A 23,768-nucleotide genomic window follows, 5' to 3' on the forward strand; every position below is an offset into this window, starting at 1 on the left:
ATTTCTTGGGATTCATATCCAGGAAAATCTTAAATGGAGCACTCATATCACATCCCTAAATTCAAAACTAGCAAAAATGAGCTATGTAGTAAGAATTCTCTGCAACAATACTAGTGCAGGAATAGTTAGGGCTGTATACTTTGCTCATGTACATTCAATACTGAAGTACGGTATCATTTTCTGGGGAAATGTACACCAGGCCATAACAGTTTTCAGGAAACAAAACGCAATTATAAGAATAATGAAACAAGTGAGCAGCAGAAAACAATGAAACCTTTCTTTAAAGATCCTACTCTTTCCCTGCATTTATGTACTGGAAGTAGTCATGCATTTCAAAAAAAGCATACTGAGAAAAGAACACCTTTTTCCTCAAAACAAAAGTGTCCATGATTACAGTACCAGGTCAGACAGTGACATACATGTTAGGCTAATCATTGTAACACCACATTATGCCAAAAAGGTGTATATCATGCAGGAACAAAACTTTACAACAGATTACCAAGGCATATAAAATATCTCCCTGAACTACAAAGCTTTAAAAAGTCCGTGACAGCCTACCTTCTGAAAAACTGTTACTATTCAATCTCACAGTATCTTATGCAAGAAAAAATGTAACTTGTATATTTGATTGTAGGAAATTCGTTATAAATATACAGTATTTCAAAAATTTGTATTTATTAACTTTATAGATCCAATTTGTCATAACAATTTTAATAATGTATGTTTGATGTTTGAAAAACCAATAGCTAAAAAGGTTTTCTGTCCAATATCCTGTGTACAATATATGTACTGAAAGAGATTTATATGGACAAATAAATAAATAAATAAATATTGCACATCAGGCAGAATAGTTTTTTCATGGCCGGTGCTCTCAGGATATTAGCAGTTCTGAGGGAAATGTTGTCTATGCCAGAGATCTTGTTTTGGCTTAGCTATTCCAGTGATCTGTCAAATTCTTCCCACTATATCTCTTATCTCATCTTCATCTACTTCTCCTTTTACAATATAGCCATGGAGTTCATTTCCCTTGTACAGTCTCTTGTATGTATTCCTTCCGCCTTTAAGTTTTTCCCTTCTTTGCTTACCAAAGAAAATCCATCTGAGCTCTTGATATTCATACAGATGCTTCTCTTTTTTCCAAAGGCCTCTTTGACTTATATGTAGATGGTATCTATCAATCCTCTGGTTATACATGCTTCTGTTGACCTACATTTATCGTCTAGCTGTTCCTGGTTAGCCATTTTGTACTTTACAACTACCTTACCAGTAATATAAGGATCCGAAGCCTTAAAATATAGAACAAAAGAAAAAAAAAACTATTCATATTCAAAAGGAACAATTACAAATAAGTTATGTCCCTGTAAGTAACGAACATAGAAAACATGCAGAGATCAATGAATTTCAACAGAAAATGCATACCAGCAAAGCGAAAATCTGTGCCCAAGTGAAATATTTGTCTCCAAGAATAAATAATAAATCTTCACGAAATCTCACTGAGTTAAATATCTACTCAGATAGCCACGGACGCGGACTGGCAGAAGTACTACGAAACCATTACGATCTGAAAGTATGCAGTCTTGTTAAACCAGGAGCACCAATGCGGGAAATTATTGGGGACATTTTACTGGACAAACAAGACAACACAAATCGTCATGTTGTATTAATTGGAGGAGCAAATGACGTGTATTGTAATGAGTTAGCTAACGCTATTATCAGTCTCAAAAGTGCCCTCAGTTCGATAGAAAACCAAAAAGTAACTGTTATTGGTATACCACATAGGCATGACCTCATATCTGCTTCATGTGTGAACGCCGAAATTAAGGAAGCAAATAAAGAGATACAAACAGCGTGTAAAGTGTACCCAAACATAAGATTTCTATCAATCAATTTCCTGGATAGATGCAGCTTTACAAAACATGGCATGCACCTGAATAGAAGAGGCAAGTCATCTCTGTGCAAAGCAATTTACGAAACGTTAGAAACATATAAAAAACAAAGTATCTATGAGTCAGTACCAGCCATTGTAATGAACTACCAATACATTACTGGAAGCAACCATGGAGGAAGTGAATCTGTCTTGGAGACAACAACTAAAGCAGCTGCAGAACCACAAATTGCTACAGTATCACAATCAAATTCAGTAACAACTGCAGCACCAGCAAAACCAGCAACATCTGAACCAGCTCAAGCAACAAGACCAATAACAGCAGCAGCACAAGCAACAGAAGCAGAAATGGTGTCAACAACTGTAGCAGTTCCACTACAGTCACTGGCAGAAAAGAGGAAGGAAACCACAGGCATCAGCAATTACAGGGCAAAACCAACAGATACTACAACAACAGATCCACCACCAACAGAAATAGTGCCAATAAAAAAATCAAAGGCAGCAACAGCACGAAGAATCCTGTCAGCACCACCACCACATCCACTACCACTACCACCACCACCACCTCCGGCCACAGAAGCAGCAGCAGCAGCAACAGCAGCAGCAAATGAACCAACAACAACAGTAGCAGCAGCAACAAAACCATCAACAACAGTTGCAGCAACACAACACTGCCTAAGGAGGAGTCAAAGACAAGGTACATCTACATCATTAAATAAGGATTTTTTATGGCTTCAGACAAAGAAATGGAAAAGATTGTGACAAATCAGCAAGAAAATTTGCAGATAAGTCACAACTACTATGGAAAAAGCAGCACATTACCAGGTAATGACAAAAGAAAAAATACTTGCAAAACAGTCAGGATAATGTGTCAGAATATTCAATGCCTCAGAAACAAAGTACTAGATCTAGAAGTAGCTTTAAATAATCTTGCTGATGTCTCTTGTATTTGTTTATCTGAACACTGGTGCAAGGCTAGTGAATTAAGTCTCATAAATATAAGCAAGTTTAATTTAGCAACACATTATTGCCGAAGTGTATTTAAAAAAGTGGGGTATGCATTTACTCTAGAGTAGGACTGCAGTTCAAAGTGAAAACAGAATTGGACCATCTAAATATAGAAAATCATTTTGAATCATGTGCCATAGAGTTAAAAACTAAGGAGAAGAGTGAAAAACTAGTTGTCATTACAGTATATAGATCTCCACTGGGTGACAAAAACATATTCTTCAAAAAAATAGAAGCAGCATTAAACACTTTTTATAGTAATGAAGTGAAATTATTTTTATGTGGAGATTTTAATATTAACCTGTTAATTGAAAGTGATGAAAAAAGACAGCTTTTGAGTATACTCAGCAGCTTCCACATGAAACCACTCTTTACAGATGCCACCAGAATAATAGAACTGTCATCTTCTCTTTTAGACAATATTTTCTCAAATATGGAGAATGGTATCACTGAGCCACTAAACGTAAACTTAGGTCTTTCGGATCACAATACACTATTAACATACATAAATTACTCTATCCCCAAGGCAGTAAATTATAAGTGGGGATACAAAAGGCACTTCTATACAGAAAAAGTAAATACTTTCATCCAGTTGTTAGCTAATGAAACCTGGAAAGATGTCTTTGCACAAACAACAACCGATGAATCTTTCAATGCTTTTTCTAGTACATTCATGTCCCTATTTGAGATGTGTTTCCCAAAAAAGCTCACAAAGATCAATGTCATGCCTAGGAACACACGCCAGTGGATAACACCTGCTATTGGAGTATCTAGTCAAACACTAAAACATATCAGTCAGCTCAAAGAAGATAACAAAGATGAACACTTCACAGGTTATGTTAAGACATACAAGAAAATTTACAGGAAGGTGATCAAAAAAGCCAAGACAATGCACAATGACAGTGTAATTGCTGGGTCAGCAAACAAATCAAAAGCTATATGGAATGTAGTAAAAAAAGAAATAGGCCCAAGCAAAAATGTTAGAAATCCAGATGACTTTGTTTTAAAAGATGATCAAGGTGTGCTAGTCAGAAATCTTACTTTAGCAAATTACATTAATGACTACTTCATAAATAGCCCAATCAATCTGAGTAAAAATTGTACTAAGATTAGTAGAACATCAATCCCAGAAGAACAAAGTGTTAATTCATTATTGCTACCTCCCATGAACAAATTGGAAGTTAATCGAATAATAAAAACAATGAAGAATAAAATGTCCTCAGGGATTGACGAGATACCTTGCTCAGTCATGATGAGATGTGCTAGTGTCATATCAGACCCACTCTCACACATCATAAACATATCATTTTCAGAAGGTGTCTTTCCACAATGATTAAAAATTGCAAAAGTAAAACCATTGTATAAAAAGGGCAATATACATGAAGTGGGAAACTATAAACCAATAGCTTTATTATCGGTATTTTCAAAAGTAATAGAGACAGTCATGAAAAACAGAATTACAAATTACCTTGAGAAATTCAATCTATTGTCTGTAAACCAACACGGCTTTCGCAAAGGAATGAGTACAGAGTCAGCCATCACCCAATTCATTGAAAATATTGTAATGGCGCTAGATAAGAACAACAGTACAATAGGAATAAATTTGGACCTCTCAAAGGCATTTGATACTGTCCAACATGATATCCTGCTAGACAAATTAGAATATGTCGGTATACGAGGAGTAGCTAAAAAGTGGTTTCAGTCATATCTCCATAATAGGAAACAGGTAGTAGAAATTGCAACAACAAACAGTAAAAACCAAAGTATTGTTTACAGATCGGGTATTCAGACTGTGCCAATTGGGGTACCGCAGGGGAGTGTTCTAGGACCTCTCCTATTTCTTCTTTACATAAATGATATCAAGATTCCAGTAAATGGTACTCATATAACACTGTTTGCGGATGACACAAACATTGTAGTAACTGACATAAACCGGGTATTGCCAACATCTGCAACCAGAGTTATAGAATATTTGCAAAATTGGTTTGAAGTGAACAAATTAACCATAAATATCTCTAAAACTAATTATATCCATTACAGGAAAGCAAAGTCACACTCTGATCTAGATCTCAGAATACAAAATAAAGAAATTGTGAAAGTTGCTACCACAAAATTCTTAGGTGTACATATAGACGAAAATTTAGACTGGAAATCCCATATCCTGTATCTCTTGCATAAGTTAAGCTCTGCTTGCTTTGCTTTACGCGCTATTAGCTTTGTATGTAGTAGGGAATGTAGCAGAGCTGTTTACTTTGCTTATGTACATTCTGCTATTACCTATGGCCTCATCTTCTGGGGTCATAGTAAGAAAAATCTCAAAACCATCTTCACTCTACAAAAACGAGCTGTTAGAATAATTACAAACAGTTCAAGGCTAACTCCTTCAAAGCAATTATTTAAACAGCTGAATATTCTACCCCTACCATGCCTCTATATACAGAAAAGCGTAATTAATGTAAAACGAAATATTAACAATTTCCAATCCAACTCGGATCTACATACTTACAACACAAGAAAGTGCAATGACATTCATATAAAAAGAGTTAACAAGGCTTTGGCGCAGAAACAAACAAACATACAAGGAAGCAGATTGTATAACAAACTACCGGTAAAGATAAAAGAAAAAAAAATTGTCTTCATTTAAAGAAGCAGTATTCAAATTTTTAATGACCAACTGCTATTATAGTGTAAAAGAATACCTGGAATAGCTTCATACTAAACAATTATATTTATGTACTCTGTGCCAATAGTAATTTTTATCTGACTGTTGCTATGATCTAAATAAATAATATGTACAAAAGTGCTAGAATTGTATGTGTTATATCTAAATATCAACTGTGTAATCCATGTAAAAAGTCTTTCTCATACATCAATGTAAATAATCAAAGTTGTACATGCTATTTTAATGTGGTCTGATGTTATGTAGTCTACTATGCACATCTGTATTTTGTATAGTATTGTTCACCCTATATGTGTGTATATATATACTATGTATTTTTTGACGAAATCCATGCAATGTAAATTGTCTCTGGATGAATAAACTACTACTACTACTACTACTACTAACATAGTATAAATGGAAGATCTACAGGGAGTTGCACAAACACTGAAATTTTCGAAGTGCTCAACAGGATATCGTTGCTCGTCATATAGCAAGAATTTCAAAGAACAGATTGTCTATTATAGCATACTCTAGCACAACAGGTGAAATGAGAGGAAGAATCAGAACTGAATGGTGAGAACACATCCAGGATGAACATCTATGAATGGACAAACAATACCTCAACAGAAGGCGTAATATTAATAATGTCATTGCCATTGCCACATGTAAAGTAGGTAATATCTATTCTTCTTCCTTATATGTTACTGACACCCTTAGCTCCACGTAATTCACCAAGAACACAGTTTTCAGTCTAATAAGATAGCTGTAGGTTTTTATATACCTATTGTGTATGTGATTTTTGTTTATTTTTAATATTTTCATCATGAATTCAAATGATGTCATACGTGAATTGATCTGTAGACTCCCATTCCTGTAAGAAGATAGTTTTCATCATCAGTAATGGTATGCTCTTTTACGCTGAGAAACTGAACCCATGATTATAGCTTACATGTGTTAGGAAATGTACACTCCTGGAAATGGAAAAAAGAACACATTGACACCGGTGTGTCAGACCCACCATAATTGCTCCGGACACTGCGAGAGGGCTGTACAAGCAATGATCACACGCACGGCACAGCGGACACACCAGGAACCGCGGTGTTGGCCGTCGAATGGCGCTAGCTGCGCAGCATTTGTGCACCGCTGCCGTCAGTGTCAGCCAGTTTGCCATGGCATACGGAGCTCCATCGCAGTCTTTAACACTGGTAGCATGCCGCGACAGCGTGGACGTGAACCGTATGTGCAGTTGACGGACTTTGAGCGAGGGCGTATAGTGGGCATGTGGGAGGCCGGGTGGACGTACCGCCGAATTGCTCAACACGTGGGGCGTGAGGTCTCCACAGTACATCGATGTTGTCGCCAGTGGTCGGCGGAAGGTGCACGTGCCCGTCGACCTGGGACCGGACCGCAGCGACGCACGGATGCACGCCAAGACCGTAGGATCCTACGCAGTGCCGTAGGGGACTGCACCGCCACTTCCCAGCAAATTAGGGACACTGTTGCTCCTGGGGTATCGGCGAGGACCATTCGCAACCGTCTCCATGAAGCTGGGCTACGGTCCCGCACACCGTTAGGCCGTCTTCCGCTCACGCCCCAACATCGTGCAGCCCGCCTCCAGTGGTGTCGCAACAGGCGTGAATGGAGAGACGAATGGAGACGTGCCGTCTTCAGCGATGAGAGTCGCTTCTGCCTTGGTGCCAATGATGGTCGTATGCGTGTTTGGCGCCGTGCAGGTGAGCGCCACAATCAGGACTGCATACGACCGAGGCACACAGGGCCAACACCCGGCATCATGGTGTGGGGAGCGATCTCCTACACTGGCCGTACACCACTGGTGATCGTCGAGGGGACACTGAATAGTGCACGGTACATCCAAACCGTCATCGAACCCATCGTTCTACCATTCCTAGACCGGCAAGGGAACTTGCTGTTCTAACAGGACAATGCACGTCCGCATGTATCCCGTGCCACCCAACGTGCTCTAGAAGGTGTAAGTCAACTACCCTGGCCAGCAAGATCTCCGGATCTGTCCCCCATTGAGCATGTTTGGGACTGGATGAAGCGTCGTCTCACGCGGTCTGCACGTCCAGCACGAACGCTGGTCCAACTGAGGCGCCTGGTGGAAATGGCATGGCAAGCCGTTCCACAGGACTACATCCAGCATCTCTACGATCGTCTCCATGGGAGAATAGCAGCCTGCATTGCTGCGAAAGGTGGATATACACTGTACTAGTGCCGACATTGTGCATGCTCTGTTGCCTGTGTCTATGTGCCTGTGGTTCTGTCAGTGTGATCATGTGATGTATCTGACCCCAGGAATGTGTCAATAAAGTTTCCCCTTCCTGGGACAATGAATTCACGGTGTTCTTATTTCAATTTCCAGGAGTGTATATACTATTGACCAAGTGCAAGTGAGCCACTGAAAACAGCTGCATTTTGTAATCAGATGGCCTCTTAAGAGTTGCTTCATATTTGTCTACTATTATTCATCTGCTGGTAAGACTGAAATTTACGTTTATATCTACAAATGAAGAAGCAATGGAGATGAGTAAACTACGCACATGCATCCGTCATCAATCAAATTTAGTAGTAAATACTGAAGAAGACTGAAGATGCAAGAAGTTAATTAGGTGATGCCACTGAGAATAAGTCATTTGAAAAACTCATTTTTCAGTGGTGTAATTTCTCTCTCTTTTGTAATCTGCTTTATATCTATTTGACAGTCACTGGACAGCACAGATGACAAGCAGCCATAGTTAATTTGTGTGTTGACATTTAGTAATGGAACATGTCTTGCATATTGATCAAATCAATGGAGTCTTAGGATCAGAGTATGTAGACATTTCCATTGTACTTTAGGCTTTATAAAAATGTAGTGAAGTAAACTGCTAAGTACTTTCATTCACAACATGTTTATTTACAACAAATATGAACACATTGCTCTCCCTGATGTAGGGTAGTAATGCCAGAATAACTGTAATCATAAGATTTTTTTTAAAGCAATGAATAAATTCCACATTTTGTACAATTTTAATATCGTCTGTTAAATATAGTCTAGTGCTATCGAGGTGTGTGAATGCAATAAGTAATTTAAAATGTAAATGCTACTGCAATTTGAAATGTGTGTTGTGAATAGTATGGTAAATTATTACTAATTATTGTCTCCTCCTGTTACAATGTGAGAGATAACATTTTCATGAAATATTTGGTTCTCGAAAAATCTCTCAGAATTAATTGAAAGATAAACTATTAAGACATAATACCCTTTATAGCACAAATTATCACAATGATAACTAACACTCACTGAAAAACTATATAATATTGAAATAAAGCAAAAATTTTGATAGTGTATTCTGTTTGAATGAGATGCTGGCATGAAATTGTGTGTTTCTTATTTGTACATAATAGCATGAAAATATTTGCGTACTAATCTTTGATGGAACAGCCTGGGGGAAGAAGATAGATTAAATAAAATATTCATTAAATCAAGACCTCATCTATTTCTCCCCTTCTCAGCCTATGTTTTATCCTCTCTCTCTGTGTCAATGTATCTGAGATAAAACAGAAATGTGTTCTGTGACACGAATTCTTTCAGTTTTTCTTTATTTCCCATATGACAATGTTACAAACTTTAAATGGGGTCAACAATTTATAAGAGAACCCTAGTGCAGTGCTATAGGTCAATGTAAGTGGTAATATATGGCAGTATAGTGGAAGCAATGAGCGGTGTATAGGTACACAAACAAGATCTTGAAAGCAGTTGTTCAGATTATAAGTTTTCATTGTTCTTCATATATATCTCTCTCCCTCTGTTGCACACACACAAAGAAACAAAACCTCTGCCTGATAAACGAGAGCTGGGTTACAGTGCTTGGACAATGCCGTGACTGTGCATTTGTGGCTGGTCTGAAGAAGAATGCAAGCTCATACGTTCATTATGGTTGGCTGTGTCCAGCCACTTCATTGTTTGTAATCCACCCAGGATATTCCAGTATTAATGTTAAGAGTTCCATTTCTTGTGCATTGAGGGTCTCTGAAATAATCTGCACTACATATGAATTGATGATATATTGCATTACCCCACTGTTATCTACAAACGAAGGAATCTGATTTTTTTAGCAAACAAAGTTCTGATGTAAACTATAGGCACCATTACATTAATATCAGGTATACAGGTGTGAGAGGTATCTAGAATGACAAAGGTGCTATTAACTTCTCATAAAGCTTCGTTAGGCGACAGAAGATTATCCTGATTCATAATGTTTAGCAGCGTTGGGAAATAAAATAATTTTATTTGTTTGCATGTCATGTTTTCTTTTCTATTCTTCTGAAGTCCGGAAAGTGATTTCTCACCTCTCCGAATGACATTACTCTATTTCACTAATTGTATTGTGGGCAATATACAGAAATTTTCAAGTTCTCCTGCTTATAGTCTCACACAGCTTTTAACATAAACTTCGTTGACACGATCAGCACTAGAAAAACATTTCTTACACATGCATATTCCCCATGTAAATAAGAAATGTAACCCTGATAAGCCACCAGTGTCTCGTTCCTGCTGTTGAACTAGAACATAAAAGAATGTGTTCCATATCACTAACTAAGCTAGAAAATGAATTTTGAGATTCTGGGGCATTATAGTCAACTGTTGATTAATGAAGATACAGCCAGTACATTTTTAATTTTCCTCAATACTTGGGCTTTATATGTCTTATAGGTTATTTAAAACCGTTATAAACTACCTTCTTCCACCAGGGTTGGAATAACTTTATAGTGTAGCTGTATGAGTATCTGAATGTGTCTGTTTTCATTTTGTTAACTGCACTTCCCACTCGAAAAATATTCAAAGGTGGCAGTTTTAAATGATTAACCTAGTATACTCTCTTTGCTTCTTGAATTTGAGTTAGAGTCACACCTTCACTTAAACCTGGTAAAAAGTGTAATTCATTACACTTTTTTACTGAACACTCTTAACGTTTTTCTTTTAAATATTAACGCTTTTGGCTGATTGCTTTCCGGTCATCGGCACTAACAAGGCGGCACCCAGATTTCGGCACTAATGGCGAGCGCATCCCGCATGGCAGCGCTGTAGTCGGCGTCGGAGAGCTGTGGACTTCGGCGGTAGATGTCTCGCGCTGCTTTGACGTAGCGGGTGACGGCAGCAACGACGTCGCGAACCTCTCTGGAAAAAGTCGAAATACATTTGCTTTCATCATTGCCATAAATACCGTACGAGAAATTAAGTACCACCACAGCACACTAAAAAAAAAAAAAACTCTTCAAGAACATTTTCGTTGTGGACCTTTGTGAAATCGTACTTGCATACAAGAAAGCAATAGATATAATGGTCCCTTTATACTCAAACTTTTTCTCTTCCAGAACATACGTTACAAGGAAATAGAAACCACTGTCGCCGAGATGAGTCTGCACCCGATCATTTACTGGCGAGCTACAAACTATTCGATATAGCGCTACACAGCTCCCATAATTGTCGTGATCGCCATAGTCTTCGACACTACCTCTGCCTCCATGTTTAAATGTTGAGAATTATGCGAGACAGTAGGGACAGAGAAGCAAATGGCAATACAGAAAAGGAAACTAGGGCAAATACAGAGATAATACATGACGACATTGCCCTCTCCAAAGCCATAACTAACGACTTTGTCTGTATCATCAACAGACCAGAAAAAAGAATCAAATAGCGACAGACGAAGCAATCTCGCAAAAGATAGTAGACTACTGGCAGCCGGCAACCATGCGTTGGTTAGCGAAAAGAAACTCTTCTTTAGGCAACTGGGAAGCTCCAACATCCATGCCCTAAAGCTTCAATCGAACCGGCTCAACTGCCAAATAAAACATATATCTCGGAACGTAGGCAACGACAGTGGCGGGAAACATGCCAAAAGCTAGATTACAGAAATGGGGCAATGTTCCGGCGTTTCTTCAAAAGCCATGATACTAACAGCAAAACGTTGACAGCAAGGAACGAGCCGGCCATCGAAAACAGACAACACGTAAAAGCGTTCAAGGACGTCTTGCAAGAGGTATTTGCTTACTCCCAAGAATTCAAATTTAACGACAACTTCAGTAAAAATGGTTCAAATGGCTCTGAGCACTATGGGACTTAACATCTGAGGTCATCAGTCCCGTAGAACTTAGAACTAATTAAACCTAACTAACCTAAGGACATCACACACATCCATGCCCGAGGCAGGATTCTAACCTGCGACAGTAGCGGTCGCGCGGTTCCAGACTGAAGCGCCTAGAACCGCTCGGCTACTCCGGCCTGCCTACTTCAGTCAGCCAGTAGGAACAGAGGTAACGTTTCCTCTGACAACCTGCGTAAGAGATTCCGGGGACGATTCCTCATTAAGAAGCCAATAAGACACAAAGAAATGAAGAACGCGGTATTTACAGGTTGGTGGTATCTAGCAACTCGTAAAAACACAGTAAAACGCACGCCAGGTAACCTCATTTAACGTCTCCCACCAATACTGATACGATTTTTTGAGTATTGCTTGACAGTCGAGGCGCTCCCACGTGCATGGGAAACAGGAAAAATTATTAATTACCAACTCCAGTCATACGGACCCATCTCTCTTCTTGACGTCATGGCGAAGACATAGGACAGAATATTAACCTACAGCCTATAGCGAAGGAAAGCTGCTTCTCCTCCCTATCTAAGAAAGCTCCAGACGCCACTAGCCGGCCGAAGTGGCCGTGCGGTTAAAGGCGCTGCAGTCTGGAACCGCAAGACCGCTACGGTCGCAGGTTCGAATCCTGCCTCGGGCATGGATGTTTGTGATGTCCTTAGGTTAGTTAGGTTTAACTAGTTCTAAGTTCTAGGGGACTAATAACCTCAGCAGTTGAGTCCCATAGTGCACAGAGCCATTTTTGAGCCAGACGCCACTACAGTACAACTCACTCGCTGTTTAAGCTCACCTACTGTCGTACATATGACACATCCACATGACATCAACGTATCACACTGCACAGTAGCGTTATACCTCGAGTTCGAGAGCGTCTTCTGTAAACTTTCACACTACGGCCGCTTCCACAGGCTGCTAAACATCTGCAATCCAGTCAAACTGGTCTGAATAATCATAGCAAATATGAGGGGTTGCATCAGCAAGTCGCTGAGAAAACATAAGGCCCCATTCACAGCAAATATATCCCATTCAACTGCAAGCGCCGAGCAGGTATGCCTGTAAGCGGATGAACTTCATATTGGTGTACCGGATTAAGGCTGCAGAGCTTACAACGACAACAGATAAATATCTACGACAGCTGGATAACTGGATGGCGAAATAGCTAATTCGATCCAAACTAGTCGAAATCCAAACAATACTTTTCTGGGATAGACACAACACCAGGAAGTGCCAATGAGATGAAATGGATATATGATCGATCCTTTTGTTCCAGTGTATTGACAAGTGCCAGCACGAAGACAAAGATTGCAAGAGCAAAGAAGGCTGTGAGACGACGTCAGCCAATAGCCCACTGACAAGGACCACACCATGATAGGAGCAACCTCTAGTTGAAGAAAACATAAACACTGCTCCTGCCAGCCTCGGCCGCACAGTTGTAGACCGACACTATGATAGCAGTTATTAGTGATCCATATCAATTGCTTAAGGGGAGTTAGAAATGAAAATTTTTTTCTCATCTTTGGATTTTTATCTCATTATAAAATTTGCAATTTTCCGAATAAAATGATATATGTATCACTTATAAACTCTCATAGGAAGTATGTTATTTTATTCTTTTAAATAAAATCAACACCAGTTGAAAATGTTCAAATTTTTACATGCATTACTTCAAGATCTAATAAAATCGGTACTTCTTTTTATAGAAGGCTGTGAATTGCTGTGTTATGAAGGTTAAATGACGTGTTTGTATAGGTAGCTCTGTCAAAAACAGCACCATATCGTTTCAAAGTACAAACATGCGTTGTATGTCGAAGTGTTAAAGTTTTTTCGAGAAAATGTGATGAATAGATTGGTCAATTTCTCAAAAAGTAAATTAAGAAGCCAAAACGAAGTGTTTAAGGAACGTGGGTTTTATGGTAGTAGATTTTCGAATAAAGGGAAACACTGTGTTCAACATGTGGCATGTGAAGTTACATAAAATTAAATAGAGACAAACTGTCAGTAGGCAGAGAAACACCCATTAGTGCTTCAAAGATTAAAATAAAACGTAGTGATACACAGTTTTCTCAAAACGAAAGTGGTGTAAATGGTAGGTCAGGTTATATTCTGATAGATTTACGCATCCTAACGAGGGTGTTAGGTGAGTGCGTGTGATGTAAAAAATGTGGAGGGCCAGTTAGTTACATGAAAACAGTGAGGTATCAAATGGACACGACAGGAAACGGGAAACTTATCATTAATTGTGCCAGTTGTAAATGCACTCATTCATTTTGGAATTCTGATAAGTGTAAAGATAATTATTTTGAAGTAAATGTTAGGTGGTTTTATGGACTGAGAACTATTGGCAAAGGACACAATGCAGCAGAAACAACTTGTGCCATGATGAATATGACGCACCCACCTTGTAAAATCGACAGGTATGCAGGATTTATTGGAGCTGCTGTGGAATCTGTTGCATGTGAGTCAAGGAAGGGTGCTGCAAACAAAGCTGTTGAAATAAATTAGGGTATTACTGACACACCAGTAGCTTTTGATGGCACGTGGCAGAAGTGCAGCTACAGTTCGAATTCTGTTGCTACGGTGACCCGTGTGGATATAATATATTTCCAGATTTTAACCAAACATTGTTATAAGTATAAATCAGGGAATAAAGATGGGCATATTTGTGACAGAAATTATGAAGGAACAAGTGGTGGTATGGAGGCCTCTGCAGCTATTGAAATTTTTAGTCGATCTGAGAACAAAAGGGGAATGTGTCACACTAAGTTCTTAGGTGATGAAGACTCAAGAGCATATAACAGTGTAGCAGCCACTCAGCCTTATGGTGAGAAGATTATCACAAAACTGGAATGTGTTGGTCATGTCCATAAGAGGATGGGCACCAAGTTGAGGAAGATGAAACAAAGTTTGAGACAAGAAACTTTCTGATGGTAAAACCATAATACGCAGGCTGACAGACAAAATTATTGCTGAACTATGGCAGTATTATGGGATGGCCATTAGAAGTAATACTGAGGATTTGTTGAAAATGAAGCAGTCAGTGTGGGCTACCTTCTTCCACAAACTGTCAACTGATGAAAAACCAGTACACCACCTTTGCTCTCCTGGACCTGATTCATGGTGCAATTACTGCAATGTCCAGTACTTAAACAGTTCGTGCAGCAATAAAAATTCCATCCCAGCAGCAGTCATAGATATCGTAAAACCTATTTACAGAGACCTGGCAAATCCTGAATTACTGAAGAAGTGTCTGCATGGTCAGACTCAAAATACCAATGAGTCGCTCAGTAATCTTATATGGACTCGCTTACCAAAAAACGTGTTTGTTGGAATGAAGACACTAAAGTGGTGGGTCAGTGATGCTATTATTGCTTTTAATGATGGCATTGGTAGGGTGAAAGTGCTACAGCATATGTAAATTAATCCTGGAGCAAACTGCATCAGAGAACTTGAATGGATGGACAAGGTTCTCATTGATAAAGAAGAATATGCAGCACAGTTGGCTAGTATGATGAAGTCCAGAAAGAAGAAAAGAAGAAAAAACTTGGAAAAAGATCAAGAGGATGATATATAGTATGGTACAGGGTGCTTCTGAGTGGCTAAAAATAAAAAAATTAAGGATATATTAAGTGAGTTACAGTCTTCTGAAACTTTAGATGCTGTTCCTGAAAGTTTACATTTTCTGTTGCATTTTTCCCTAAATCTCAGAAATCACTTCGAGTAGAGTATTCAGATTTTCAAGGAGTAATAATATACATTTCCTGAGTCTACTGAACTAAAAGAAGAACATAATGTTATGTATAAATAAAATTATTTAGGATAGCATACAAAAAGTATACAAAATTTTAACCATGTAATTAAAAAATTGTATTTCCGAAAGCAGTGGCTGAAATGCAATTATCGTAGTTCAGCAGGTTCAGAAAATACAGTTTAATGTCCTGTAAAAGTTTCATGTCAATGGCTACAGTGGTTCCTGAAATACAGGGAAGCCAAGTCACTAAATTTAACATTGTCGGGATGGGGTGTTCTAACTCCCCTTAAATGGACATTGTTTATAGCGAAGAACATTACTTGCATGTCGCCCAACGCTTGCGACTCCGTTGTAAATTCAAAGTTAAGTATTGTCAGTCTTCTTATTTGTAATAAAAATTATTAATGTGATTTGCTTGAATGGTTGTATAGCATTCCGAGAACGCAGCATCCTTGAGGCACCCTATAAGAGACGAATGGGCAGGATCCCACACCTTTCGCATGCTCCTCTAACTTTGCAAGACTCAGCCAAATGCCATGAGATGTACGAGCCGTGTTTTTTAAGTTAGTACCAATTTGCCACACCGCGGCCGCAGCGCTGCGGTCGGCGTTCTGCGCATAGGCACTGGGTAGTTACATCTGTTGTCTATACACTGACGCCATTACAGTCTGATTCTTCCTTGTTTACGTTGTGTAATGAGTGTTTAAGATGCCTCCGATAATCGTGAGCCCAGCCGACTGTGAAGTACGGGCTGTTATAAGATTTCTTAGTGCTAAAGGCCTAAAAGCGATCGATTTTCATCGTGAGATCTGTGCCGTTTGTGGAGAAAACATTATGAGTGATGGAATAGTGAGACAGTGGGTGAGAGCATTTAAAGATCGCCGCACAAATGTGCACGATGAACAACAGAGTGCGCGTCCTTCGGTCGTTAATGAAAGTTTGGTGCAGGAAGTGGACAGTAAGGTGAGAGAAAACAGACGCTTTATGATTTCCTCCTTGCGGGATGACTTTCCTAATGTTTCTCGTAGTGTTTTGTATGGCATTGTGACTGAGCACTTAAATTACCGAAAATTGTGCGCACATTAGGTACCAAAATTGTTGACAGAAGTGCACAAAACCAAACGTTTAGACAGTGCACTGACTTTCCTTGAGTGGTACCACAACGATAGTGATGATTTCTTAAGCCAAACTGTTACGGGCAATGAAACAGGGGTGGCCTACATCACACCAGAATCAAAGCAACAGTCCATAGAATGGCGGCATTTAGATTCACCCAGAAAAGTGAAGGTTAAGCAAACAATTTCTGCCGAGAAAATCATGTGCACAGTTTTTGGGGACAGAAAAAGAGTATTGCTTGTGGAATTTCTGCCTCTTAATGAGAAAGTCAATGCAGCAGCTTACTGTAAGACATTGCACAATCTGCGCCGTTCAATTCAGAAAAAAGACGTGGCAAGTTGAGCAAGGGCATCGTTTTGCTGCAAGACAATGCCCGTCCACATGTGGCGAATCAGACCAAAGATCTCATCACATCTTTTCGATGGGGAACTCTAGATCATATTCTGTACAACCCCAATCTTGCGCCCAGTGACTACCATCTGTTCCTGCACTTGATGAAACACCTGGGTGGTCAGCGTGTTTGAGACAATGACGAAGTCAAAACAGTGGTGATGCAGTGGTTAACAAGTCAGGTGGCATACTTCTATGAGGAGGGTATTCAGAAACTGGTACAACGTTATGGCAAGTGCCTCAATATCGACGGAAATTATGTAGAAAAGTAGATTAATGGAAAAGGCTTTCATGTAAAAATAAAATTAATGAGATATCTTAGCACGTCTTCATTTAATTTCAAAACGGTATTTACTTAAAAAACACGCCTAGTATTTAGACAATTATTTGAACGGTAGCACTCACCTAATCCACATCCTCGAAGAAGTCCGATTGGGACAAAACGTTATTAAGACAGGTGCAGGCAGTTTCCACAGACGCTCGACTGGGAAAGTCATACACAATCGTATAAAACATTTATACATCCGATTTCTGTGTATGCTGGTGCCCCACGGGATGGCATACCGCAACAGTATGCTCAAAAACTATATCCAACATAATATGACCTCCTTTGCAGTCTCCAATGTCTACACCTGAAAACCATCAGCGATAATGTCTATCAGATCGCAAAATTCGAACCATTACAAACGCGACTAGTTCTACTTAGTGTGAGATGCGGGAGGCATCTGTTACTAAATCAACTAAGGTGACTCAAACACAAATACACTGCCGCATGAAACATGACATGAGACTTACGTTAGAGATGGGAAAAATCGATCGAAAACAGCCGATTCAGTCGGTTGTCGGTAAACAATCGACTCATTCAGTTGTATGAGGGGCGAAAACGAGACACATAGAGCCGGCCCATGTGGCCGTGCGGTTCTAGGCGCTTCAGTCTGGAACCGCGTGACCGCTACGGTCGCAGGTTCGAATCCTGCCTCGGGCATGGATGTGTGTGATGTCCTTAGGTTAGTTAGGTTTAAGTAGTTCTAAGTTCTAGGTTACTGATGACCACAGATGTTAAGTCCCATAGTGCTCAGAGCCATTTTTCGAGACACATAGGAAAAGAGTAAGTAAACAGTTTATTGTTTCAAAATTACTATCCGTAACTGTTAATACATTTATTACTCTATAAGACAGGACAGTCAGCGACTTCATGAAAAATTTTGCAATTGCCTACTGCACCTCTTCGTCTGGAGCGAATCGACGGCCATGAATCTCTCTTTCTTTGGGACTCCAGAATTATGGAAACTGCGTTGAGAGATCGGAACCGTATGAAGGATTTACAATGCCTTTCCATCGAAACTCCTGCAGCATAATCGAAACATCTTTTGGAGCGTGTGGGCAGGCATTATCCAGTAACAGAAAGATGCTGTCCACCAACATTCCTGGGCATTTGAACTTGATGGCACGCTTCAGTTTTTGCAAAGTGGCCACGTACAGAGCATTGACAGTCTTGTCTCATAGTGGGATAAATGTATTGACACTTATGGCGATTTCATCTGAAACTATAAACAGTTTACTCACGTTGTCCACATTTCTCTCGTTTTCATTTCACTTTTTAGTTTTACGTATTGGTTGCATTATGCATTCATTGTTTTGGTTGAAACCAGTCTAAGGGACGAATCGAATGAAAACAGTCGATTCATTTGGTTGTAGCTTTATATATTGGTTGGACTTGATTGCATGTTCTTTTGAGTGAAGCCAGTCTTTAGGAGCAAACAGATGAAAACAGTCGACGTGCTCCGACGTATTCAGTTCTGAGCGTAAACATTCGAACGTTTTGCCATTGATAAATCATTACTGCACTCTGTTATATCGCGTCTTGTTACTGTTATTGCCATCCGAATATTTGATTTTTGTTGAGGGACAATAAATAGCTTTTAGTTCAGTTGCCGGCCGCGGTGGTCTAGCGGTTCTAGGCGCTCAGTCCGGAACCGCGCGACTGCAACGGTCGCAGGTTAGAATCCTGCCTCGGGCATGGATGTGTGTGATGTCCTTAGGTTAGTTAGGTTTAAGTAGTTCTAAGTTCTAGGGGACTGATGACCACAGATGTTAAGTCCCATAGCGCTCAGAGCCATTTGAACCATTTTTTTAGTTCAGTTTTTCGTCCTTGTTTATGAATAGGCGTTTCTTTTCTTCTCTTGTTTTTTCGTAGTGAAGCTGGTGTCCGGACCAGAATACCGAAACGGTCAGTGGCGTGGAAATGAAAGAAACTGTATGACTGGACAAAAAGTGAACCTCAAGATAAATTCAGTGCGATGTAGAGTATATACAAGGATTGAAACTTTAATAGTGGCAACTATTTATTTACAGCTCGTACAAAATAGATACGTGTTTCAAAGTTTTACTGACTTTCAAAGTAGCCACCAGCATTGTGTATAACCCGTTGCCAGCAACGTGGAAGTCGTAGGATAGTCTTAGCAGTGCCAGTTGCGTTGACAGTTCGAGCGGCGCGGTCTATTGGCCGACGAATTTGTAGCAGTTCTGAAGCGAATGCCGTGAAGTGTTTCCTTCAGTTTAGAAATCGAGTTGAACGCACGAGGGCTTTAAGTCAGGGGAGTGCAGGAGGTGGTATAGCACTTTGGACCCCATCAGTCAAACAAATCAGTAACAGCTTGCACTGTACGTGCTTGAGCACTGGCCTGCAAAATAATGGTCCGGTTCTGTAGAAAGTGTAATCACTTCTGTCTCTAAGCTGGTCATAGGTTGTGTTCCAAAAATGAACAGCACAGAGACAGAAGTGATGACATTTTCGGCAGGACCTGACAATCATTTTGCAGGACAATGCTCAAGCACGTACAGTGCAAGCTGTTACTGATTTGTTTGACTGATGGGGCTGCTACGTGCTATACCACTTACTGCACTCCCCTGACTTAAGCCCTGGTGAGTTTAGCTCGATTTCTAAACTGAAGGAAACACTTCATGGCATTCGCTTCAGAACTGATACGAATTCGTCGGGCAATAGACCACACCACTCGAACTGTCTACGCAAATGGCACTGCTAAGAGTATCCTACGACTTCCACATCGCTGGCAACGGGTTATACAAAATGCTGATGATTACTTTGAAGGTCAGTAAAACTTTGAAACACACACACACACACACACACACACACACACACATATATATATATATATATATATATATATATATATATATATATATATATATATATTGTATGAGCTGTAAATAAGTAGTTGCCACTATTAAAGTTCAAACCCTCGTACAAGGATGATTCAGATTAGGAAACTACGTTAATTAAAGAACTTCAAAGAAAATTAACGATTGACGAGAGATATTTCTCGTAAAAAATATTTCTGACTGTTGACAGTGTATGCTTAAAAAGCAAGTGATTAAGCTCACCAAACAGTTTACAAATTTTTATCTTATATGCTTTCTAGAATGAGATTTTTACTCTGAAGCGGAGTGTGCGCTGATAGCGAAACTTCCTGGCAAAATAAAACTGTGTGGCGGACCGAGGCGAACTCAGCACCTATGCCTTTTGTGGGGAAGTGCTCTACCAACTGAGCTACCTAAGTACGACTCACGACTCGTCCTCACAGCTTCAGTTCTGCCAGTACTTCGTCTCCTACCCTCCAAACTTCACAGAAGCTCTTCTGAGAACCTTGCAGAACTAGCACTCCTGGAAGAAAGGATATTGCGGAGACATGGCTTAGCCACAGCCTGGGGGATCTTTCCAGAATGAGATTTTCACTCTGCAGAGGATTGTGCGCTGATATGAAACTTCCAGACATTAAAACTGTGTGCTGGACTGAGACTCGAACTCGAGACCTTTGTCTTTCGTGGGCAAGTGCTCTACCAACTGAGCTACCTACACACGACTCACGACTCGTCCTCACAACTTCAATTCTGCCAGTGCCTCGTCTCCTACGTTCCAAACTTCACAGAAGCTCATCTGCGAACCTTGCAGAACTAACACTCCTGGAAGAAAGGATATTGCAGAGACATGGCTTATCCACAGCCTGGGGTATGTTTCCAGAATGAGATTTTCACTCTGCAGCAGAATGTGTGCTGATATGAAACTTCCTGGAAGATTAAATCTGTGTACCAGACCGAGACTCGAACTCGGGACCTTTGTCTTTCGCGGGCAAGTGCTGTACCAACTGAGCTACTCAAGCACGACTCACGACCCGTCCTCACAGCTTCAATTCTGCCAGTACCCCATCTCCTACCTTCCAAACTTCACAAACCTCTTCTGCGAATCTTGCAGAACTAGCACTCCTGGAAGACCCCCAGGCTGTGGCTAAGCCATGTCTCCGCAATAGCCTTTCTTCCAGGAGTGCTAGTTCTGCAAGGTTCGCAGAAGAGCTTCTGTGAAGTTTGGAAGGTAGGAGACGAGGTACTAGCAGAATTGAAGCTGTGAGGATGGGTCGTGAGTCATGCTTGGGTAGCTCAGTTGGTAGAGCACTTGCCTGGGAAAGACAAAGGTCTCGAGTTCGAGTCTCGGTCTGGTACACAGTTTTAATCTTCCAGGAAGTTTTATATGCTTTCTATTCACATCATCTCAGCATTTTCAGTAACACCACCTCCTCCTCCGTACTACACATAATAGCAGTCGCCAAACCGAAACCATTCCATCGGATTGCCACATGATTCACCACTCCAAATCACTTGTTTTCGGTATTCCATTGTCCACTGGCGTCGCTCTTTGCACCATCTCAAGCGCCGCTTACCACTGACTACATAAATGTGTTGCTAATGAGGAGATAGAGGAAGAGGAGATTAGTGTTTAATGTCCCATATACGACGAGGTCATTAGATACGGAGAACAAGTTCGGTTCTGGAAAGGGTGGAGAAGGAAGGAAGTCGTGCCTTTCGGGCATTTACCTTAAGCGATTTAGGGTAATCACGGACGGTCAGACGTGGGTTTGACTGTCGTCCTCCCGAATGCGAGTCCACTGAGCTAACAACTGTGCTACCCCGTTCGGTGGTCATGAGGAGCTGCTCGACTATTACACCCCATCCTTTTTAACTCCCTACGCTCAGTCACAGTGCTAACTGGACTACTGGTAGCGCTTAGGAACTCATGAGTGATTCCTTCCACTGACTTCATGCAATTTCTCACAGCCACCATTCACAATGGTCGACGATCCCTGGTTGTTAGTACACGAGGTTCGCCTAGTATTCGTTTACTCGTGGTTGCTCCTTTGCGTATTCATTTCAGAATCACATCACCAACAGTCGACTTCCGCAGCTTTAGGGGAGTTGAAATGCCCCTGATGGGTTTGTCACTCGTCTGACATCCGATGCCCATTCCACATTCGAAGTTACTCAGCTCACTGTAGCGGTACATTATTTTGTTGCTGCTCCTCTATTGGCAACACAATACTCTCCGCCTCCTATTGTAATGGTGGGTGTACCTTTCATAACATCTTGTGGTCAATTTCGCATTACAAAGGGTTGTTCGAATAGTTTTGATCAGATAACGTAGAGGAACTGCCCACTCTTCTAGAAACGGTATACGGTGGGCCGCTTAAAAATACGTAACATGGCGGAAAAAGGCGCTGAAGGATAGACCTATCTAACCGACGTCAGTCTGTTGTAGAAATTATGGAACACGCAGTACATTGCGCTCATGTACGGTGAATTTTCTGGAAACCGAACAACTCATACGAAGTAATCGATATGCACCGTCTTTGAGAAACCCTGCCTGCTCTGTTCATTCGTGAGATCCAGAGGATACCGTGTTTCTTGATTTTCGGAAGGCCGTCGATATGGTTCCCCTCCATCTCCTAATAAACTAAATACGCGCATACGGAATACTTGAACAGATACGCGATTGGACTGAAGGCTTCATTGCAAACAGAACAAATAAAACACTGTACGTCGTTCCTTCGCCAAAATCGAAGGCAACAACCACTGTGTCTCAAGGAGGTGAGCTAGGGCCGCTGCTATTCACGTTGTAAAGGGTGTTAAAGAAGCAGTTCATATTTTAAGAGGCGGCGTATGGACCAAAACGAGAAAAAAATGACCAGTAAGTATGGATTCTAAAATGCATGCCATAAGAGATACGAACACTTGTTCATATTCGCTACTGCGAAACATATTGCTATTACAAACGACTTCTAGAATGCAGTAAACAAATGAGTAAACAAATGAGAACACGATTCTGTTACTGTAAGGTACACAGAGGTGACAAGACATGGGGCAGCGATATGCTCATATACAGATGGCAGTAGTAGTGCGTACACAAGGTATAAAAGGGCAGATCATTGGCGGAGCTACCATTTGTACTCAGGTGATTCGTGTAGAAAGGTTTCCGACGTGATTATGGCCACACGACGGGAATTAACAGACTTTCAACGCGAAATGGATCTGGGACATTCCATTTCGGAAATCGTTATGGAATGCAATATTCCGAGATCCACAGTGTTAAGAGTGTGTCGAGAATACCTAATTTCAGACATTACTTCTCACCACGGACAACGCAGTGGCCACCGTCCTTCATTTAACGACCGAGAGCAGCAGCGTCTGCATAGAGCTGACAGTGCCAACACACAAGCAACACTGCGTGAAACAACCGCAGAAAACAACAAGAGACGTACGACGAACGCATCCCTTAGGACAGTGCGGCAAAATTTGATGTCAATGGGCTATGGTAGCAGACGACAGACGAGAGTGTCTTTGCTAACAGTAGCGCCTCTCCACGGCTCGTGACCATATCGGTTCGACCCCAGACGACTCGAAAACAATGACCTGGTCAGATGAGTCCTGATTTCACTTGGTAAGAGCTGATGGTAGGAT

At 40.6% G+C, this 23,768-nt stretch overlaps 2 protein-coding genes across 2 annotated transcripts in view; one reads left to right on the forward strand and one right to left on the reverse strand.

The window, feature by feature from the left end:
• The first annotated feature begins 2,026 nt into the window (after positions 1-2,026).
• LOC126204079 (uncharacterized) lies at positions 2,027-8,311 on the forward strand. The gene is made up of 2 exons (XM_049938499.1): positions 2,027-2,476; positions 8,279-8,311. The coding sequence occupies exons 1-2, from the start codon at positions 2,027-2,029 to the stop codon at positions 8,309-8,311; spliced, it is 483 nt and encodes a 160-aa protein (XP_049794456.1).
• A 1,516-nt stretch (positions 8,312-9,827) lies between these two features.
• LOC126204080 (probable tubulin polyglutamylase TTLL2) overlaps positions 9,828-23,768 on the reverse strand; it is a 376,176-nt gene continuing 362,235 nt past the window's right edge. Inside the window, exon 11 of the mRNA XM_049938500.1 lies at positions 9,828-10,737. Coding sequence (XP_049794457.1) covers positions 10,584-10,737 — 154 coding nt within the window. The 3' untranslated portion in view covers positions 9,828-10,583. The remainder of the gene's footprint in view (positions 10,738-23,768) is intronic.

This window comes from Schistocerca nitens, chromosome 9, assembly GCF_023898315.1.
Source record: "Schistocerca nitens isolate TAMUIC-IGC-003100 chromosome 9, iqSchNite1.1, whole genome shotgun sequence".
Taxonomy (NCBI): Eukaryota; Metazoa; Arthropoda; class Insecta; order Orthoptera; family Acrididae; genus Schistocerca; species Schistocerca nitens.